The 19,497-nt window shown below is 37.1% G+C and overlaps 5 protein-coding genes and 1 long non-coding RNA gene across 10 annotated transcripts; 2 read left to right on the plus strand and 4 right to left on the minus strand.

Moving 5' to 3' along the window:
• Positions 1-604: 604 nt before the first annotated feature.
• Positions 605-2,561, plus strand: LOC104811213 (cysteine proteinase inhibitor 1). The gene is made up of 3 exons (XM_010537851.2): positions 605-805; positions 1,424-1,628; positions 2,334-2,561. Exons 1-2 carry the CDS (start codon positions 686-688, stop codon positions 1,613-1,615), a joined length of 312 nt encoding a protein of 103 aa, XP_010536153.1. The 5' UTR covers positions 605-685; the 3' UTR covers positions 1,616-1,628; positions 2,334-2,561.
• LOC104811212 (dr1-associated corepressor) lies at positions 2,559-5,024 on the minus strand. The gene is made up of 6 exons (XM_010537849.1): positions 4,740-5,024; positions 3,955-4,027; positions 3,738-3,831; positions 3,499-3,615; positions 3,345-3,399; positions 2,559-3,256 (listed from the first exon to the last, which is right to left on the minus strand). The coding sequence occupies exons 1-6, from the start codon at positions 4,770-4,772 to the stop codon at positions 2,828-2,830; spliced, it is 801 nt and encodes a 266-aa protein (XP_010536151.1). The 5' UTR covers positions 4,773-5,024; the 3' UTR covers positions 2,559-2,827.
• Positions 5,025-7,849: 2,825 nt separating this feature from the next.
• On the minus strand, positions 7,850-8,585 carry LOC104811309 (E3 ubiquitin-protein ligase At3g02290-like). The gene has a single exon (XM_010537970.1). The coding sequence runs from the start codon at positions 8,498-8,500 to the stop codon at positions 7,850-7,852; it is 651 nt and encodes a 216-aa protein (XP_010536272.1). The 5' UTR covers positions 8,501-8,585.
• Positions 8,586-8,857: 272 nt separating this feature from the next.
• LOC104811214 lies at positions 8,858-12,074 on the plus strand. Of its 5 annotated transcripts, none has more exons than XR_771413.1 (7): positions 8,858-8,974; positions 9,610-9,689; positions 9,777-9,822; positions 10,105-10,261; positions 10,595-10,920; positions 11,003-11,659; positions 11,791-12,074. It is a non-coding gene; the product is annotated as an uncharacterized LOC104811214 (long non-coding RNA). The 5 variants fall into 5 exon arrangements; XR_771411.2 differs by having other exon boundaries at positions 8,859-8,974; positions 9,777-10,261; positions 11,003-11,110; positions 11,417-11,659; XR_771410.1 differs by having other exon boundaries at positions 8,859-8,974; positions 9,777-10,261; positions 11,003-11,034; positions 11,417-11,659.
• Positions 12,075-12,675: 601 nt separating this feature from the next.
• On the minus strand, positions 12,676-13,320 carry LOC104811310 (putative RING-H2 finger protein ATL19). Its single transcript, XM_010537971.1, has one exon. The coding sequence runs from the start codon at positions 13,318-13,320 to the stop codon at positions 12,676-12,678; it is 645 nt and encodes a 214-aa protein (XP_010536273.1).
• Positions 13,321-14,366: 1,046 nt separating this feature from the next.
• Positions 14,367-16,926, minus strand: LOC104811215 (40S ribosomal protein S3-3). The gene is made up of 6 exons (XM_010537852.2): positions 16,791-16,926; positions 16,305-16,452; positions 15,993-16,164; positions 15,118-15,172; positions 14,880-15,011; positions 14,367-14,720 (listed from the first exon to the last, which is right to left on the minus strand). The coding sequence occupies exons 1-6, from the start codon at positions 16,818-16,820 to the stop codon at positions 14,523-14,525; spliced, it is 735 nt and encodes a 244-aa protein (XP_010536154.1). The 5' UTR covers positions 16,821-16,926; the 3' UTR covers positions 14,367-14,522.
• Between the last annotated feature and the right edge of the window lie 2,571 nt (positions 16,927-19,497).

The following is a 19,497-nucleotide window of genomic DNA, read 5'->3' on the forward strand; positions in this document are numbered from 1 at the left end:
GTACCTGACGGAGCCAAAAATGCGGCGGCGGACGGAGACTCTCCGGCCATATTTCCGGTCTGAAATTGGAGGAGACGATAACCGAGCGAGAGAGAACTCGCTTGAGTTGCGTGTAACTGATATACATCTTAGACTTTCACGACGTTAACGATTTAAACCAATCTAAACAATTAGTATGATCAATTTTACCATAAAAATTATAAAATATCGAACACCATAAATTTATATATAATTAATCTTTAAAAAGAATTTGATATATATATATATATATATATATATAAGTGGAACAAGCGGAATATTTTTTTGTCCCAGAAGTATTTAAGTGATAAAATAGGATAAAATTTTGTCAACCGTTCAAATAAACAATACATATACTTTTCAAATTAATTAATATTAATTAGTCGACCGCCATTATTTGTTTATGGGCATCGAAATTCTGTAGTGTTGACAGCTAGTTTCTAAACTGATTCAATGGTCCAAACCAAATTAGTTTCTCAAAAATAATTTTGTCAAATTATTTTAAAAAGGCGTTTTTTTAAATTAAACTATATATTCTCTCTCCCCATATTATATTTTTTCCACATTTTTTTAAATAAATTAGAATTGTTCCGTATATAGAGATAGCTTGAGAACGAGAAGCAAGAATCAGATTCGGAGAAAATTTTCAGGGCAGAGAAACAGAACAATGGCGGATCAAGAGACAGGACCCATGGTCGGAGCGCCCCGCGACGTCGACTTCAATGCCAACGATCTCCAAGTCGAGAGTCTCGCTCGCTTCGCCGTCGATGAACACAACAAGAAGGAGGTGCCATCCTTCGTCTATGTTTCTCCCTTTTTCCATTCACGTTTTCATTGATCTGTTTGGTCCCCGGGAAAATATTTTGGCCGAATCGGTGACTTGTTCGTCCGATCTGATGGGTTCGGTATGAAAACCGGCAATTTTCGGATAGAAGTATAAACGAATATGTGAATCGTGCAACGGAGTGTGATTCGTGTTGGGTTTTCTGGGAATAGCTTCTTTATTGACCGATTTCTTCCGCGATCGATGGAGTTTGTTCCTCGTGTTGATTGATTCAATGGGTTCTGATGATTTTTCCTGTAGATCGCAAAGTTTCCAAGTAAAATGAGATCCATGATATTTCAGACAAAAGGATCTAAGATTGATTCTGAGACAATAGCTGTTCTTCCTGTTTGCTTGTACTCTGATATATTTTGCAATTTTCATGGATTAATCCTGTTTGATCTCACGTAGATCATAGTTCCTAAAACAGGATTGTGTTGTTTATATCTGGATTCACAAAGGACATGGTTTTACAATTCATGGGCTTGGCTCCTGCTTTCATCATTGCCAATATCTTCTTGTTTTTTCTTACAAGAGAAGGAATGCTTTTTCTTATTCTATCTTACTTTCTACATAATACAGAATGCGGGGCTGCAGCTCAAGAGGGTCCTCGGTGCAAAAACGCAGGTAGTGGCGGGAACGATGCACCATCTCACTCTCGAGGTTGCAGAAGGAGAGACCAAGAAGGTTTATGCGGCCAAGGTTTGGGAGAAGACATGGGAGAATCTCAAACAGCTGGAGGAATTCAAGCATCTTCACGATGTCGAGGCTTGAGCTTTTTCGCTGGGTAATAGTTCTCTCGCATACTTTGATCTATATAACATGACGTGTTTCTGATATGGTTTTCGACTCTCTTGATCCATCGAGACTGAATAATCAATGGTTAAAGAAGGTCAGTATTGTGTTGCCCATGAGGTTATTGCTTCAATTTCCTAGGAAATACATCTTTGTTCCCTTTGTGTTTCTTTCGCTGATCGAGATGGATACTTCTTATACCAGCCACTAGAGATCGAATTTGCCACCGAACATAAATGTAATGTAGTCTTGAACTAGGATTATTTATACGACCAACACGGCCTAAAGGCTATTATTATGTTTCTCTCTACTCAGATTCTTTCAGTGTTTAGTGAAAAGAATTCTTTACGGCTTTCATGTATGTGAATGTTGCCACCATGCGATGTAAGAAATTCAACGTAAAAACGCTTTACCCTGAAAGAGAGTTTGATCGATCTATTTAGCTTCTGACAGGACCATCTTGCAATAGTAAATGCTTTCTTTCAGATCCCTAGCTTAGCAGGACTTTGATTTTGTAGTGATTTCCATCAAAACAATGTTAGTCCGATTCCTTGCTTGTTGTGTACTCAGCCATTTCTTCCTATTTATGAAAGTAGCATTTGATCACGGGGAAAAAGAGATTGTTTCTTCTTTCATGTGTTGTAACTTTCGCGCTCCATTGTTTTTTTTTAATTTTTTTTTTGTTTTCTGTATACAGGCTTTGTGCTCTGTGAAGTTCAGCTCAAGTTTGAAGAAAGTACCATAGCTCGTTGAATAATGTTTCCATCAGGTGATCTGGGGGTGAAATTCAGACACTTTATCTGTTTGTAAGATTTGATCATCACTCTGTTTCTGTGTGTATGGGTGACTTCATGTTTGTGTATTACAACTAAAATCCGTATTTGAGTGCAATGACATACAAAAAAACCACTACATTGCTGTGTCACATAATCATCTTTGAAATACCCAGAAGAACCATTGTATTGTATTTCAAGCTTTTGATGATACAGATTGATGATGGAGATGCCGAGAAGAAACTATTGGTTAGTTTCGACGAAAAGCTGACCAAATACATACAAGGAATCAAAAGAAGTCTTCTACAATGCTTCTACTGTCAGTTCCTATAGGTTTGTCTTCACCTATTTCACCTGCTGCTCAATGCCTGAACTAGTTGTGTCTGGTTCTGACTACAAAGACAATGTTTGCATGTTCTCAGCTTTCTTCATCATAATCCTCCTCCTCATCCATGTCTAACCCTTTGTTAAACCTAGCCAGTTGTTCGGGATCGATCTTGATCTCGTTGATTCCCAAGAGCGGTGAACTCGGGTATTCCTCGAGCTTTGGTTGTGGCTCAGTGGAGTCTCCGTTCTCGTCTAATTCCACATTCAGATCGAAATTCCTAACTTTTAGTTCTGAGTTACTGTGATTCCAGGCCTGAGCTTTCTCGGTAGAGTCTTGTGCCTGCATGGATTCAGTTTTCTCAGGCGACGGGCTGCGGGTTTCACGGAGAGGAGACATGTCTCCGACATCGTCTACGTATTTCTGGTTCTGCCCACTACCCATTCTCCCGCCACCACGTCCCCGGCCTCTCCCTCTGCCTCTTCCTCTTCCTCTGCATCCACCAGTTTGCCCAACCTCATACTGCAACAGAAGAAGAAGAAGAAAGCATAAACCATATGGGTCGAGCCAAAACCACGAGTGATTGAAAAATAATCGGTTTACGACCTACCACTTTCGGCGTCTTTATCTCTTCGTCGCTGAAGTTTCCTTCATCATCAACTTTCCTGGTACATCGGAAAGAACATATGGTTTAAAAACCAACATCGAATTTGTTATATACGAAAATTCGATAAAGATAAACAGATTGTTCCTTGAGTCTTAACCTTCTTTTGGTAGCAGAACGATCCTCTTCGGCTGCTTCCAAGCTACCCAAATCAGGAACCTTTCCGACAATATGCCTAAGAAAATCGAAGACATTGAATGTGTGGACACATTGCTTCCTGTAACAAAGAAGAAGAGCAATGAACAATATTGTAAGAACTAAGAAGAACCGATCTAATTCTAACGCAAGACGAAGAAAACGGAAAACCCGGGACTTTAGGCAGGGACTCGAGCCGCTTACAAATGCAAGGAATTCACGGTTTTCGCTCCTCTCTTGAGAGTTATATCGTATGTACGGTCACACAAGTCTTGCAAGAACAGCTCCAAAGCCTTGGCTGCAATTACAACCAAACATTGAAAAAAGATACAACACCATGTGAGATGTGACTAAGACTTGTAATTGGTAAATAAAAGACAAAGCTTTGTTCAAACAGCAAAAAGAATCAAAAGCCACTCACAAACAAGAAGGGGGACGGCCATTGCAATCTTCCCGACATCCTCGTCAGCTTGCATTATCTTCTTAATCCGAGCCTGAAGAAAAAACCTCGAAGTTTAATCATACGTAAAAATGTGGGAGAATCAAAAGGCATTTGGTTGAATGAACCAAAAATTCTCAAGGAAACACCATAATATACTCGTAAGACACTGGAGGGAACAGAAGCTTCCACATTTCTCAAACTCAAAGAACACCTTAGACTTGTTAAATTGTTTTGACATGAAAAACTAACCAAACCGGTCTAATTTTACACAAAATCAGTTGATTTACAATCAAAAGAGACTAAAAGCCAACTCATCAAAACCTCTATGAAACCACCAGATTGAATAAACCCCTCACTAAGTCTATCAATTACACATACAGAACAAATTTCATCTTCAACCATAAAATATTAAATACCCTATCTCGCAGCGGTATCTCTCCGGATCCAAGACATGATAACAAACTCAAGCCAATCTCAAAGGCATGGAGTTCGGCCATTAAGACATACAGTTACTACCAAAAACGCTAATATTATCAACCCAAGAATACAATGTTCTTGATCCAAAGCTAACACCTTTTACAACCCAAAACCCATAGATCATAAAGAAGCAACCCCATAATCAAAACCCTTGAACCATGAACACGAAAATACACGTAAAATGACATCATGCACCATAACAAAGAAGGGCTCGGAAAAAGTCATCAATCCCACTAAGAATACGAGATAAACCCTAAATCCAGAGAGAGAAAATACGTATAACTTACCGCTGGGAAACGGGTGTCGAGTTTTCTCCTCATGATTTCCAACTCCAAGATTATCCCAAAAATAAAGTTCCCAACTTGAATGGGGGGGGGGAGACAAAACCCTAATCCCCAAATTTCTTCTTTGGTTCTCTTCAACGAATGCTGGGAAATCAAAGTAAAAGACGGGACGGGAGATATATATGCATATATATATATATATGATATTGACAAATGGAAGTTGAAATCGAGAGGAAGAAATAAGTTCCCTCTAAACAAATCAAAATCCAGTTCCTGTTCTCGACCCGTTCTTTTCGGACCCAAATCAGCCACGGCGGTCTCTTATTTTTCCTTTTAAATAAAAACAAAAAATGGAAAATTATATATGGGCCCCACATATCTTTTATACTTGCAAAAGAAGAATACACATTCCTGATTTTGACATAACACCCCCATATAGAGACGATACAAATCTCTTAAAATTACATCAATGAATTAATTAATATAGATTCTATTAATACATGTTAGCATTATAGGATTTTTTCCGTAATTCGATATTACCAAACCATAATATGAACTGTCATTTACAAATTCATCGATAATTGACATATAGAGAATACTGTTTTAATTTTAATTAAAAAATAAAAATATTCAAATTAAGATCAAATGTAATAAACGAGATATCTTTCTTTTATTTAAGATTGGTTTTCGGAATATAGTGGTGGTGATGGAGTTTTTGGGATGAGGAATACATCTAATTCATAAAAGAATTGGATGCTTTGGTTTTTTTTTAACACAATTTAAAATTTATATATTTTAGTTTTTAATCAACATAAAAAAAATAATTATGTATCAATTATATGGAAAAAACGTGTTAATCACTAAATGTTATGTGTCATGACTCGTTTTTACCTTTAACCGATGCCAATGACAAATTTGGAAACCTATCAATGCTTATTTATCGATCAATCTAAAATATTGATAATTCAATTTCAAATTTTAATACATTTAATATATTAGTATATTAAAATTAAAGATATTATTAATATAATATACATTCATTATTATTTATTCGTTATAATTTTTGTCTATAAAATTTTCACTTAAAATACTCACCGATGTTCAATATTAAAATTGTGGATGTAATTGAGAAAATATTTTGTTATGTTAAACCTTTAGGGAATCGAATTGGATTATATTTTAATAGGAAATGGTAAATATGTGCAGAAAAAATTGATTATAACATTTTTTTACCAAATCAAACGAGAGCTTTTATTAATTTTGTGCAAGTTAAAATATTAATAATAAAAAAATGTTGCGATTGTAAATCTTTTTTTAAAAGCAAATTCAATTCATTCAATTGACCTAATCCATACATAATTTTATCAACTAATGTTGATGTATTTGCACCTTTGATAATTTTAACAAGTATCCGCAATTTCTAAAATTATAAATACAAACTCGGACATGTAAACGGAATTAAATGTTTCATATAGTTCAATGTTTGTATTGTAACAGCTAAATGAATATTGATTGATTTACACACGGAGTAATAATTAATAGTTTTTTTTACACCATATATTAATAGTATAGCTGCTACAAGGATGTAATTAACAGAAAAACGAATAGTGGGTAGAATCTATGAATCATCTATAAATTTGGGGCTCTATTTGAAGTTTATCCAAACATTTGGACTTTGTCCCTTTTTCGGGGCAAATGTTTGACTTTTATTCCGTGTTCTTTTTAACAACTCCGTGGGCTATATTTTCTGGGCTTATCTTTGTGTATTTTGACTGTTTTACCCCTACCTTTTCGCGTAATATCCATACAACGTCAAATTATACTACTAAGTACTAACTCCATTCATACATTTTTTTTTAATACCTTAATTGTTTTTTAAACTAGTTTAATACATTGATATTTTTCATATGGTTTAATACTCAAATTTAATTTTAACTCAAATATTTGATAAAATGTCCAATCTAACACATACAAATCAATATGCTATAACATTAAAAAAAATCGTCTCTAACGAGATGATAAGAATTTAATTTTATAGTAATAACAGCTCAGCGGAAAACATTCCGTGCATGATTTGCATCATATCATATATCATATTTTAATTTACATAAACAAATCTAAACGAAATCATGAACACTAAACTCAAACAACATAAACAGGAACGCAAATCGTCTATTCTCTCTGAATTCGAGTAGGGCGATGAATAATTATGAATCTCGAGATCGTGAGATTCATAATATAGCTAATGAATGATTCAAGTACCAAATTTTACAGGCAAAATACATATTACGGGAATCAATCTAGAGTCTCATTTTGTCTGAAATGTAATGGAACTGATTTTACTTGGAAATTTTTCGATCAACAGAAAAAAATCACCAGAGCCCTTTGAATCAATCAAGACAAGGAACAAATTCGCTTACACTCGTATCCGAAATTTGGCCGGTTTTCATGCCGAGCCCATCAAGATCGGACCAACGAGTCACCGATTCGGCCAAAAATTTTATCGGGGACCAAACAGATCAAGGAAAGGGAGAAACGTAGACGAAGGACGGCACCTCCTTCATCGACATCTGGGGAGGGGGGGATCCGACCATGGGTCCTGTCTTTTGATCCGCCATTGTTTTGTTTCTCTGCTCTGGATATATTTCTCCCGATCTGATTCTTGTTTCTTGTCTGCGTCTCACGCTGCCTTGCGCTGTCTCAAGCTATCTTATTTACGGAACAATTAAGAAAAAAAAAATCGATCGAAAGTCTGCCGTTTTACCAAATCAGACGAAATGTTAAGGGGCAAACGAAGAACAAGAAATGAAATTCAGGATTTCTACAAATGAATCCGAGAAAGAAAGCGAAAATTCCTATGCTTTGAGAAAAGAATTTACAAATCGAGAGATCTCCCGTCAGATCATACAATCGAAAGACAAAACCCTAATTTCAAACTCAGAAAAAGGACAAAACCATAAGCACACTCTATACATTTGTTTCATCGTCATCCCTAAACTCTAAAAAGAGACAAAAACCCTAAAAAATCTTCCATGGTCTGGATTCTATAAACCCAAGAGTTTCTGGCCAAAATCGAAGGAAAAAACCCTAACCCTGTTTCTTGGTATGTCTTTTTACTGTGATTCATCGTACTCGTAGGGCACGCTCCGACACAACGGGCAAGAGTTCGTACGCTTGAGCCACTCCACAAGACATTCTCGGTGGAAAAAATGAGGACAAGACGGCATTTGCACAAGAGCACCCTCCGAACCCAACAAGTTCTCCAGACAGATCGCGCAAGCCTCCGATTCCATATTCGAGGAGTTCTCCAATTTCTCGGCAGAATCGAAACTCTGTTCTTCCACCAATCTCTGCAACAGAGCTTCCGATGCTCCTCTCGAAGGAGAAGAACCCGACACAAGAAAGATCGTGTCGTTGATCAGTTTCACGTTCACGACCATTGTGATACCTTGAAGACCGAAACCCATGCGATTTGCCGAATCAGCAATATCACTGGCTAGTTGCTGGCACAAGAAAGGATCGTGGATACGGCGATGGAGGAGTTGAAAGATGTGGCGAGGAGCGGGGCTTCTCAGATCCAAGAGGATGGGAACTGTTGGAGGATAATTGCGGTACCAGATTAAGGTTCGGACACCGTTGGGATCTTGGATGAATTCGCGAGTTTCGAAATGGAAGACGATGAAGACGTCGTTCCTCAGAGGCAGCCAAGGTGGGAGTGCACTCGATGTGATTAAGCAGTCGTAGTAGGTGTCTTGAGAATTCATGGCGATTTCCAGCAAATCAGACAACCCTTTTCGCCGTTTGCAGAGAAACGAAGAAATCGCAGAGAGAGAGAGATGGGAGCAGAGAGAGAGAGAGAGAGAGAGAGAGAGATTCAAGTTTTGGGTGTTTCCTTTTCTCTATGAGAGGAGGGATTGTTAAGTATAGAGAGAGAGCTCAAACGGTCAGATTTTGAATCTTCGGATGCGTCGTGGCGGTAAAATCTACGCGCTGCAACCGACTTAGAGCTCACGCAACGGTCATCATTCGAGATTTCGAAACCAAGGCCAAGGGGAGACCCTCACGTGACTTCATCTGTCGCACGTGCCTTTTCTTTCCTTTTCTAAAGGTGAGATATACAATACCCCAAGCGAGTTCTCTCACTCGGGGGGTCACTGGGTTATCGTCTCCTCCAATTTCAGACCGGAAAAATGGTCGGAGAAGCTCCGTTCTCCGCCGCCGCATTTTGGCTCGTTTAGGTACTTTCTTACTTGGATCTCAGTCGGTTTTGGTCGATTTCCCGACCGTTGTTGCATTTGTCCGAATCGATTTTGGGGATTGGTGATAGATTCACATTCGCCTTCGAACAAATCCTTAGAATGTCTATTGTGAGCAAAATTGCATCCAATGAATCGGATTGCTGGAGAAGGCGCCTTATGTGTGGGAATTCAGTGTGTTTGCAATTAATTCTTAGACAGGTGCTGAAAACACAAAGCAGAAAGTTGTAGAACTTCTGTCATCTCGACTACGGATATGAAACAGATTGCTAGTGATGTACAATGACTAGGGGTCATTGTGTAGAGACTGCAACGGGGAATGCCTTGCCGTATTCTTGTTCTGATTCACATTCGGGGAAATGCTTTTCTTTCACATCTGTGGAAATTTCTCCTTGTTGCTTTCATTCTGATTTTGCTTTGGGCGTTGCAACTTGTTGATCGGCTTATGAACATCAGTGTGTTGTTGGTTGTTGTTTCCTCATTCCTCTAGAACGCTACCATTTTTTGTTTTTCGGCCTTTCAGTTAGCTTCAACAACACTTTTTAACATTTGTAGCTTTAATTTTGGATTCATATTTTTATACTATCAACGTAAATACTCTTGTTCTTCCATTGTAGGCACGTGGAGAAAGCAGCGGTGCATTGTTCTGTGAATCATTTTCTTGAACTAGCCATCACCCGCTACCAACAACGTCTTGGTGGGGTTTCAGGATTTCTAGTTCTTAGATTTGGTTAAGCGGGTGAAATATTGATCTTTCTTGTGTTTGTTATTTTTTTTCTTGCAGCCATCTGAATGGTCGAAGAAGACCGGAGAACAGGTCCCGAAGGAAAGTAAAAATCCTTTGCACTATTTGCTTCTTCACAGCTCATCTAGACTACAGGAGCCATGATTAGATGTTCATTTATTTCAACAATTCTACTTCCTTCAAGGATCATCAAATGAAATAAAATCATAGGTTGATTAACCATGGATGAGTAACATTTCTTCATAATGCGGAGATGCTTTACATAAATTTTGCTTTATACATCAAAGGCTTTGAGTTATACATATTGGCATTGCAAAAATGCAGGTACACTAAGGTAGTTAACACCAGAAACATGTTTTTTGTTCAGGAGCAGAAACATAATCTATTAAGGGTGTCTCAGCCTTTGTGCTTTGAGAGTCTAGAAGATTCTAGAGCTCTTGTCTGAAGATCATGGCTCTGTTGTTCTTAATCCTTAGGGTCTTCCCCCAAGATGACTTCCGGCTCAAGACACTCGAAAAGCTCTGGTACGTCAGATGTCTATGGTATTTGCATCCGCATAAATAATCTCCACCATTTCAGAGCCTGAGCTCGAAGCCAAGCGCCCAAACGGACGAATGCTCTTTTTGCCATCGTTGTGGTAAAGTGAAATCAACAAGCATGCCTTGTAGATTGTAACGTTTAGCAATTCTAACACACTGAGTTGAAATGTTCGTACTGTTCCCCCTCAAGCATGCCACAGAACTTCAAAATGAAACAACCGAAAAGGCGAAATTTTTTTTACGCAGATAGATAGCACACTGAGTACGTTTATCTTGGGCCGACTTCTTGTGTCTGATGCCGTTATGCTTTGCTTTCAGGTGACATGGTTGAAGAACTTGCTCCTCACTCCTTGTAATCAGAGTGATCTTCATTAAAGATTTGCCTCTCTCTTCCTTCAAGGGGAAAGTCTTACACTATCACCTATGGGACACTCTCAAACAAACTCCCATCATATGCAGAAAAGGTTTTGTCCGACGCACCGAGCTCTCTCTACATGTCTCCTAGTGTAAGTCAAACTGTCCGGATGCTTATCAGATAGATGAGCAGAAGGAGGAAGAAGAACTGCTTTCTCCACGGGAGAACTTCTTGTTGAGATAAAAAAAAAATGATCATGCAGCACCAAAGCTACATCGAACAAAGACGTGTAAGTTGTCAAATTTAGTGTTTATGTCTACTCGATAAATTCTTTGCCTAAACATTTTGACCCTCTTTTGATCCTGCCACAGGAAAACGATGCAGACAACATGTTTGGGTTGTGGTAATATACAATCTCGATCGCCTATACTTGGTTGTTTAGAGGCATGCTAGAGGAGCGAGTAGTCATTTCTCTCTTGGTAAAACCTAAACTAGAATCATTGAGAGACCCATAAAACATAAAGTTTCTATAAGAAAGTGATCTTTAAAAAACTCATGAGACTGCCACTGACATATATTGTTTTCACCATCACAGAAAATATCATTCTCTTTATGTAGAGCAGTTTGTATATAAAGTTCATAACCACTTCTATTTATCCAAGTAAAAAAACTTATATTGTACGTTTTCTAAAGTTGATGTTGGTGACATGAGCTGAAGCCTAGTAGAAGATAAATGAAAGTGTATTTTCGGTTTGTATATGGACTGAATGATGTGCATATAACAGTTTGAAGCAAGAACTGGTCGAGTTGGGAAACTCGTGATTGCAAACCTCGTATAAGCTCACAGCGACGCAGTAACGTTCCTCCACTAAAGCGGCAGAGCGTTCTCGTGCTTCTTGTCTCTTTTTCTTCTTCAAAGATTCAACGTTTATATACCCAATCTTCCTGAAATGCTACTTTGCCTTGGAGTTTTGTTGTCTCGAATTGGAGCTTTTGTGTTGCATAATGGCTGCCTTTTCCTCGCGAAGGTACACATCTTAGTTGCTTAATCCGTGAAAATTACATGGTAATAACATTTTGAAACTGTTGATCTCGACTTTTATCTCTTTTATTTTCGTTAACCATCTTCTCATCCAGCTGAAATATCTCGCGTTTTCAGGATGACTACCAGGTTTTGGACGGGCGAAACATCAGTGAATGGGAACCCATAAACCAAATCTTCTCCCTCTATTGAGCCTCTTAGGGTGCTGCAGTAATGTTCAGTCCACAAGAACTGGTTTGTCGTTGTTGATATTTGGATCAACAAGTTATTGTTACCTTCAAGACTTGACTTGAGAACTTGTAGACAGATGGTGCAACAGATGACAATTCAGATGCATTGTCTGAACCATATGATGATAATGAATTGAACATCTAGGACAGGTAGACATTTCGGTTTCGATCCAATTCGGTTTCATAAATAAATAAATAAATAAATAAATAAATAAATATATATATAAGATTAAAATTAAAGAACTTTCGTTTGATTAGCTTTCTTATATTCCGTTTGGTTTAGATTGATTTTATTCCAGAAAAGTGATAGGAATAAAACCAGAATAAATTTCTTTTTTGGATTTGATTAGAATTCTCATTAGATATCCATTGCAAACACTTCATCGTCCGTCATTTTACCAAATCAGACAAAAATGTTAAGGAAGAACAAAACTGAAATTCGGGATTTTCTACGTATGAATCCGAGAAAGAAAGTGAAAATTCGTATGCTTTGAGAAAAGAATTTACAAATCGAAAGATCTCCCGTCAGATCATACAATCGAAAGACAAAACCCTAATTTCAACCTCAGAAAAAGGACAAAACCCTAAGCACTCTATACATTTGTTTCATCGTCATCCCTAAACCCTAACAAGAGACAAAAACCCTAAAATCTTCCATGGTTCGGATTCTATAAACCCAAGAGTTTCTGGCCAAAACCCATATTCAGATTTGGGAAAAAAATCGAAGGACAAAACCCTAACCCTGTTTCTTGGTATGTCTTCTTACTGTGCTTCATTCATCGTACTCGTACGGCACGCTCCGACACAACGGGCAAGAGTTCGTACGCTTGAGCCACTCCACAAGACATTCTCGGTGGAAAAAATGAGGACAAGACGGCATTTGCACAAGAGCACCCTCCGAACCCAACAAGTTCTCCAGACAGATCGCGCAAGCCTCCGATTCCATATTCGAGGAGTTCTCCAATTTCTCGGCAGAATCGAAACTCTGTTCTTCCACCAATCTCTGCAACAGAGCTTCCGATGCTCCTCTCGAAGGAGAAGAACCCGACACAAGAAAGATCGTGTCGTTGATCAGTTTCACGTTCACGACCATTCTGATACCTTGACGGCCGAAACCCATGCGATTTGCCGAATCAGCAATATCACTGGCTAGTTGCTGGCACAAGAAAGGATCGTGGATACGGCGATGGAGGAGTTGAAAGATGTGGCGAGGAGCGGGGCTTCTCAGACCCAAGACGATGGGAACTGTCGGAGGATACTTGCGGTACCAGATTAAGGTTCGGACACCGCTGGGATCTTGGATGAATTCGCGAGTTTCGAAATGGAAGACGATGAAGACGTCGTTCCTCAGAGGCAGCCAAGGTGGGAGTGCACTCGATGTGATTAAGCAGTCGTAGTAGGTGTCTTGAGAATTCATGGCGATTTCCAGCAAATCAGACGCCCCTTTTCGCCGTTTGCAGAGAAACGAAGAAATTGCAGAGAGAGAGAGAGATGGGAGCAGAGAGAGAGAGAGAGAGAGAGAGAGAGATTCAAGTTTTGGGTGTTTCCTTTTCTCTATGAGAGGAGGGATTGTTAAGTATAGAGAGAGAGCTCAAACGGTCAGATTTTGAATCTTCGGATGCGTCGTGGCGGTAAAATCTACGCGCTGCAACCGACTTAGAGCTCACGCAACGGTCATCATTCGAGATTTTGAAACCAAGGGCAAGGGGACGACCCTCACGTGACTTCATCTGTCGCACGTGTCTTTTCTCTCCTTTTCTATAACCATGTACACGAATTCGAAAATCGGTCATAATAACGAGACACCTCATGTGACTTTCATCTTTGCACTTCCCTTGTATAAAACTAGATACAATTTATATTTTTATAGTACAATAATAATAATAATAATAATAACAAGGGCAAGGGGACGACCCTCACGTGACTTCATCTGTCGCACGTGTCTTTTCTCTCCTTTTCTATAACCATGTACACGAATTCGAAAATCGGTCATAATAACGAGACACCTCATGTGACTTTCATCTTTGCACTTCCCTTGTATAAAACTAGATACAATTTATATTTTTATAGTACAATAATAATAATAATAATAATAATAATAATAGATAAATTATGGATGGCACAACGTTTCAGTTTCTTTTTACTGATTTGAAAACAGCGTGATTTTATGCAATACATATTACAACAGTTATTATAAATTGATTTCTTTTGGTAAAAAACTACTTTAATTTTTACGACCAACGCCATAATAAATTTTTTGGGTCACTTGTGTAAGACTACAAGTACCTCAAGACTCGATAGCATACATACCTAGCATAGCATGGCGTCCAATTTTTTCATGGTGTATCTGACATACGTATATACATACACACACACGCACTAAAGCGTAAATACATGCATGCATGCATACATTTAACACTAATGCCGATTTTGTGTCATATGAAAACCAAAACTTATTGGAGATTATGGAGATACTCAAAGATTATTCTCATAACAAGTTCACAACCTCAACACGGATATACCATATAGAGATTTTACTACAAACAGTCAAAATTCCATAGCAAAACAAAACACTTTATACTATATAGAGAGGATGCCCAAAACTAAGATCAAGTCTTCTTATGCCACTGGGATCTCCGGGATATCGATATTCGTCGGTTCAAGAGTAGACGGGGTAACAGCCTGAGCGACGGAGAAGTTCACATCTTCTTCCTTCGGGGCATGGATGGTCACGAGATCGGGCAAAGGTGTCATGGGACCATGTTTACCCTTTGGATCCCAATCAAGCATTATCTTCACCTTGATACCGAGCACACCCTTTCACAAGGTTCGTCAAGAAGATCAAGGGTCAGTCACCACTCGAAAATGCAAAGCTTTAAACAGTTTAATTGGGTTTGTGGGCTACGGAATCAAACTAGGGCAACATTCAAAGGAGTGGTTTCAAAGTTTCAAACTTGAGAAAAGAAACTGACTGACCTGTCTAAGAAGAACGTGCCTCACTGCAGAATCGATGTACTCCTTTGTGGGCTGGCCAGAGGATATCATGTAGCCATCCTTGAATTTCATCGACTTGGCACGTTGTGCTCGAAGCTTTCCACTCACGATGACCTGGCATGCGTTAAGAGACAAATATGAATATTGGTCAAGACACTGCAGTTCACAGCAAGGACAAGAAAACTTGTGCAATAAATATAAAGGTAGGGATTTTACTGACCTCACATCCCTTAGCTCCGCTCTCCATGACAAACCTCAATACACCATAGCATGCCCTGTAGCATTAAATACAGAATATGGTTCAACACAGATATGCCAATCCTACGAAGAACTTGAGGGTTCGTTGGGGTATGAAAGCAGCAAAACACTATATGTAGGAGAATATTCCAAACTCCAAGCAATAAAAGCAAGAAGCCTGACAAACTCCAAGAATTTCTCTGCGAGCAATCAATTCAACCCTCGGGTCTATGAAAAAAAAAAAGCCAAGGTACAGAACAATGCTCATCATGGTGGATATGTAGGACTCGCCCCACTCTAGTCTCAACCCAATACGTGCGCTATTTGATATCCCAGTCTTACAAGTAAGATTCTAAAACGAAAGTTTCTTTATATTCATTTATTATTCACCTAAAAGACCTTGGGAAAGAGTCGCGATAACACAAATATCAATCCTGTCAAACCTAAGGTCCGTTTATAAAACAAATCTCCAAGGTAGGTGATAAGTGTCCCACATTGGAAAATGAGAGGGATTTGGGCCAATTAATAAGGTTTAGGCCCTAACTCCACCACAAAAGCTAGCTTAAGAGTGGAGGTTTGACCCTTACTTATATATTGGTCCAAATCCCTCTCATTTTCCAATGTGGGACACTTATCAGTAGGACAATGTTTCCATCAGACCATCTCATCAGAAGGATACTAATGCAACTCCTTCCCTTATTCAAGGACGGATGGAAATATCAATATAGTCACCCTCAGACACGAGTAAGGTACAAGTGACCAACTCGCTGTAAAGATGACCAAAAAAAGCGAACTACATTTTAGAGGAAACACGGATCAGAATGAAATAAAAATAGGCTAACCATACTATACACGCACCTCCTAACTGCGAGGCCTCCAAGAAGCTTGTAGCGCAAAGACTCTGCCTGAGCAATGGCACAGAGACCTCTGTTGTTAACTTTCTCAGCATAGAGTTCCACACTGCCCTCCGGGAACTTGAATCTTTTCTGAACAATAGAAGTCAGTTCTCTGATCCTCCTCCCCTTCTCACCTGCAAGATATCAGGTACACAGCGTAATTAGTAGATAAAAATTTAATCATATGCTCACAAAACAAATATACAAAAGCATAATCATAGTCTGTATTGTATTTAAACATGATTAGAACACGTAATTATCCCAAAGCACTTACCAAGAACATTCTGAGTACGGGTTGCCCTTATAATGATCTCTGTGCGCATGGGAGTAACCCTAACTTCAACCCCAGAGTACCCATCCTCAGCGAGTTCCCGAGTCAATAGCTCGTTCAACTCAGCAAAAAACACTCCATCAGCGACAAACTGCATCATACCACGTCAGAGAAACTCAATTTACAGAAAAAGCTAAACGACATCATAACGTCAAACAATAGAAACCAAAAGTTTATCACCGTAAAAAAAATTTAAAAAAAAAAAACTCAAACCAAAGATAATCGGAGACCTCGAACGGATTCGAGGAGCGCGATGAATCATTACGAATCTCGAAATCGCGAGATATTATCAACTACGTACTCATGATCCAACTACGAAATTTTACAGGCAATATGTATTACTACCCATCTTCTCCGACGATAACACATTAAGCGCAGTGTGATAAAGCAAAGACATCAGGAGAAATCCGGATAAAGCTTTTAACGAACCTTTCGCTTCTTGCTGATCTGAGTCGCCATATTTTCCTAGATGATCCAACCAAACACAAAATCTATCCTCACGTAGCTTCTGCTTCTTCCTCTGCCGCTTCGAACTACTGTAACTACATAAAGCTTTTGAGGAAACCCTAATTGTGTCGGGGGTTGGTCATATACATCTGCGGTATTCTAAGAGCAGTAAGATCGGACGGTCGATAGAGGATTATTGGTTTTCAACGGCTGTGATGTGTTTATGGGGTTTTCTCACTTGGTTTGGGCCAAACAGATCTTCTCAGTGGCTTGGGCTTGTAAATGGGCCTAGCCCAATGGAATCCGTAACCAGAAAAAGGGACTTCTAGAACTTATTTTTGTTTCGATTAAAAACTCTAAAAATATATTTGTAACATTGATATTTTACCAAGTTTATTTTTGTTATTTGTAATATTACGTATCCCACGGCTATTCGATCGTAAAATCAAAAAATAATGTGAATAGTCTCACTCGCGAAATCTAAACTCAAATGTGAGGTTTCTGGATATATTATTTTTTTAATATCCCATCGGTGAATCAGATAATTTTATCTATTTTTAGTGCGATTTATTATTAGATTTCAATTTTTGTTTATAAACGGATTAATATTAATCCGGAAGTCATAAAGTTTGAGCGTTTGAACTCTACGTAAATTAAATAAAACGATAAAAGAATTGATACATTAATTTATAAACCTTTTATTTCCACAATACATATTTTAAGGTTGATGAAATAAGTGGTGAATATATCATTTATAATTTTATATTTATGTATAAATAAATTTTTATTTAGTGACATTATTATATTTTTTATTTTTTGATGAAATGAATATAATTATTAAGTTAACGTATTATATAAAACAAACCACAGGTTTTTCAATGCACTGACTAGCTAGTCAAGATTTATTTGAATAAACTCATAAGAAACATATATTTTATTTTCATGAGTACCTTTTAACGTAGACCAAAAATTCAAATATATTTATGTAGGGGTTTTGGTTGTGGTCGAATGTAAGATATATATATTGATTAGCTTTCTTATATTCCGTTTGGTTTAGATTGATTTTATTCTGGAATGTGTGTATAATTGCCCGTTACAGCAACACTCATTATAGAATCTAGTTTTTGGTTCGGTCACGCTAGTGTGTGTAATTATAGTGACCATAGTACATCTTGCGTGCTAGTGTAATAATAACTCTAATAATTAATTTAATTACAAAAATTGTAGAATACAATTTATATCATCGTAAATGACATATTCTTTTCGTATATTTTCAATTCCACCGTATACGTTTGGTTTATTTAAAAATATATATTAAGTAAAAGTGTTAAAAGGAAATAGATTAAATTATGGTAAAAATAAAACTAAAAAGAATAATAATAATTAGAAGTTGGAAAATAGAAAATTTTTATAATTATAATATAGAAGGCAGAAAATGGAAAACTTTTGGAAGGTTTATTCACGAATAAAAAGAAAAAAAATAGGAAAGGTAAAAGGATAACTTGTTTTAGTAAACGTATTCCATCTATCTTTATAATATTGATCAATAAACTTCAAATTTATCAACTAAATTTTGTATAATTAAATTTAAATAATATTTTAATCATTAGTGTTCAATAATACAAAACAAATATATCGTATAAGTTTTACAACATTTTACTATTATCAACTATAAAAATATAATTTGAAACGTTTGTTTTTTTACGCTTTTAGTAAACCTAGTTTAAAAAGTATTTAAAACTTCATTAATTTAAGATATATTGAAATAAAAAAACAACAAATTTAGAACGTTCAATATATATATATATATATATGATAAAAAAAATTAAAATCTAAAAAATCTTTAATATACATGTTATACATAAAATTATACTTCTATATGGGATTGTTGGTGGAACATGTTTGACAAAAGCTTGTCACGCTTTGACATCATTTTAAGGTTTAGCTCTAGTGTATCCCCCTTGGACTTTTAACCAACCCATAATTACATATACATTCAACCGAATATATTTAAATTTGACCAAATGAAAACTATATAATATAGTATGCATATGGATTTGTAGGTATCATATGTAATATGGTAATGTGTATGCGGATGGATCACGTGTGCAAAGACAAATCGGCCGCAAACCACTCATTAGTCCGACACTCTTTTTCAAGACACGAATAAAAGCCGATGTCCTTTTCTGTTTACCCATTAGCCCATCTCGTCGCCATGGATTTTCCTCACGCGCATATACATATATATACATTTATACACACACACATATATATATATATATATATATATATATTACTTATAACTAGTAAAAAAATATATGACTTGAGACCACAACTCTATTAACAAAGACAGGTTTAAACCAGTAATCGTGATTTGATAGTTATCAAATCTCTATTATTTTTATAATAAAATGGATGAGGTGTAAATTTTGATGACAAAAATGTATATAGGAAGATAATTTGAGCCGATGCATAAAGATACAGAACGAATGTGATATCCATCTATAAAAAAAATATAGAAGTTGAAGTTTTAAATTGAAAACATAAATTATATAAGTATGATTTAATATCGAACAGGATAAAAAAAAATTTGCGTTTTCTAATTCATTCTCTCAGTTTAGTTATATATATATACACACAAGTATATACATAGATATATATATATATATTCTGTCAGTCTAGTTATTTT

The sequence above is a fragment of the Tarenaya hassleriana genome, unplaced genomic scaffold, assembly GCF_000463585.1.
Source record: "Tarenaya hassleriana unplaced genomic scaffold, ASM46358v1 Cleome19, whole genome shotgun sequence".
NCBI classification, from domain to species: Eukaryota; Viridiplantae; Streptophyta; class Magnoliopsida; order Brassicales; family Cleomaceae; genus Tarenaya; species Tarenaya hassleriana.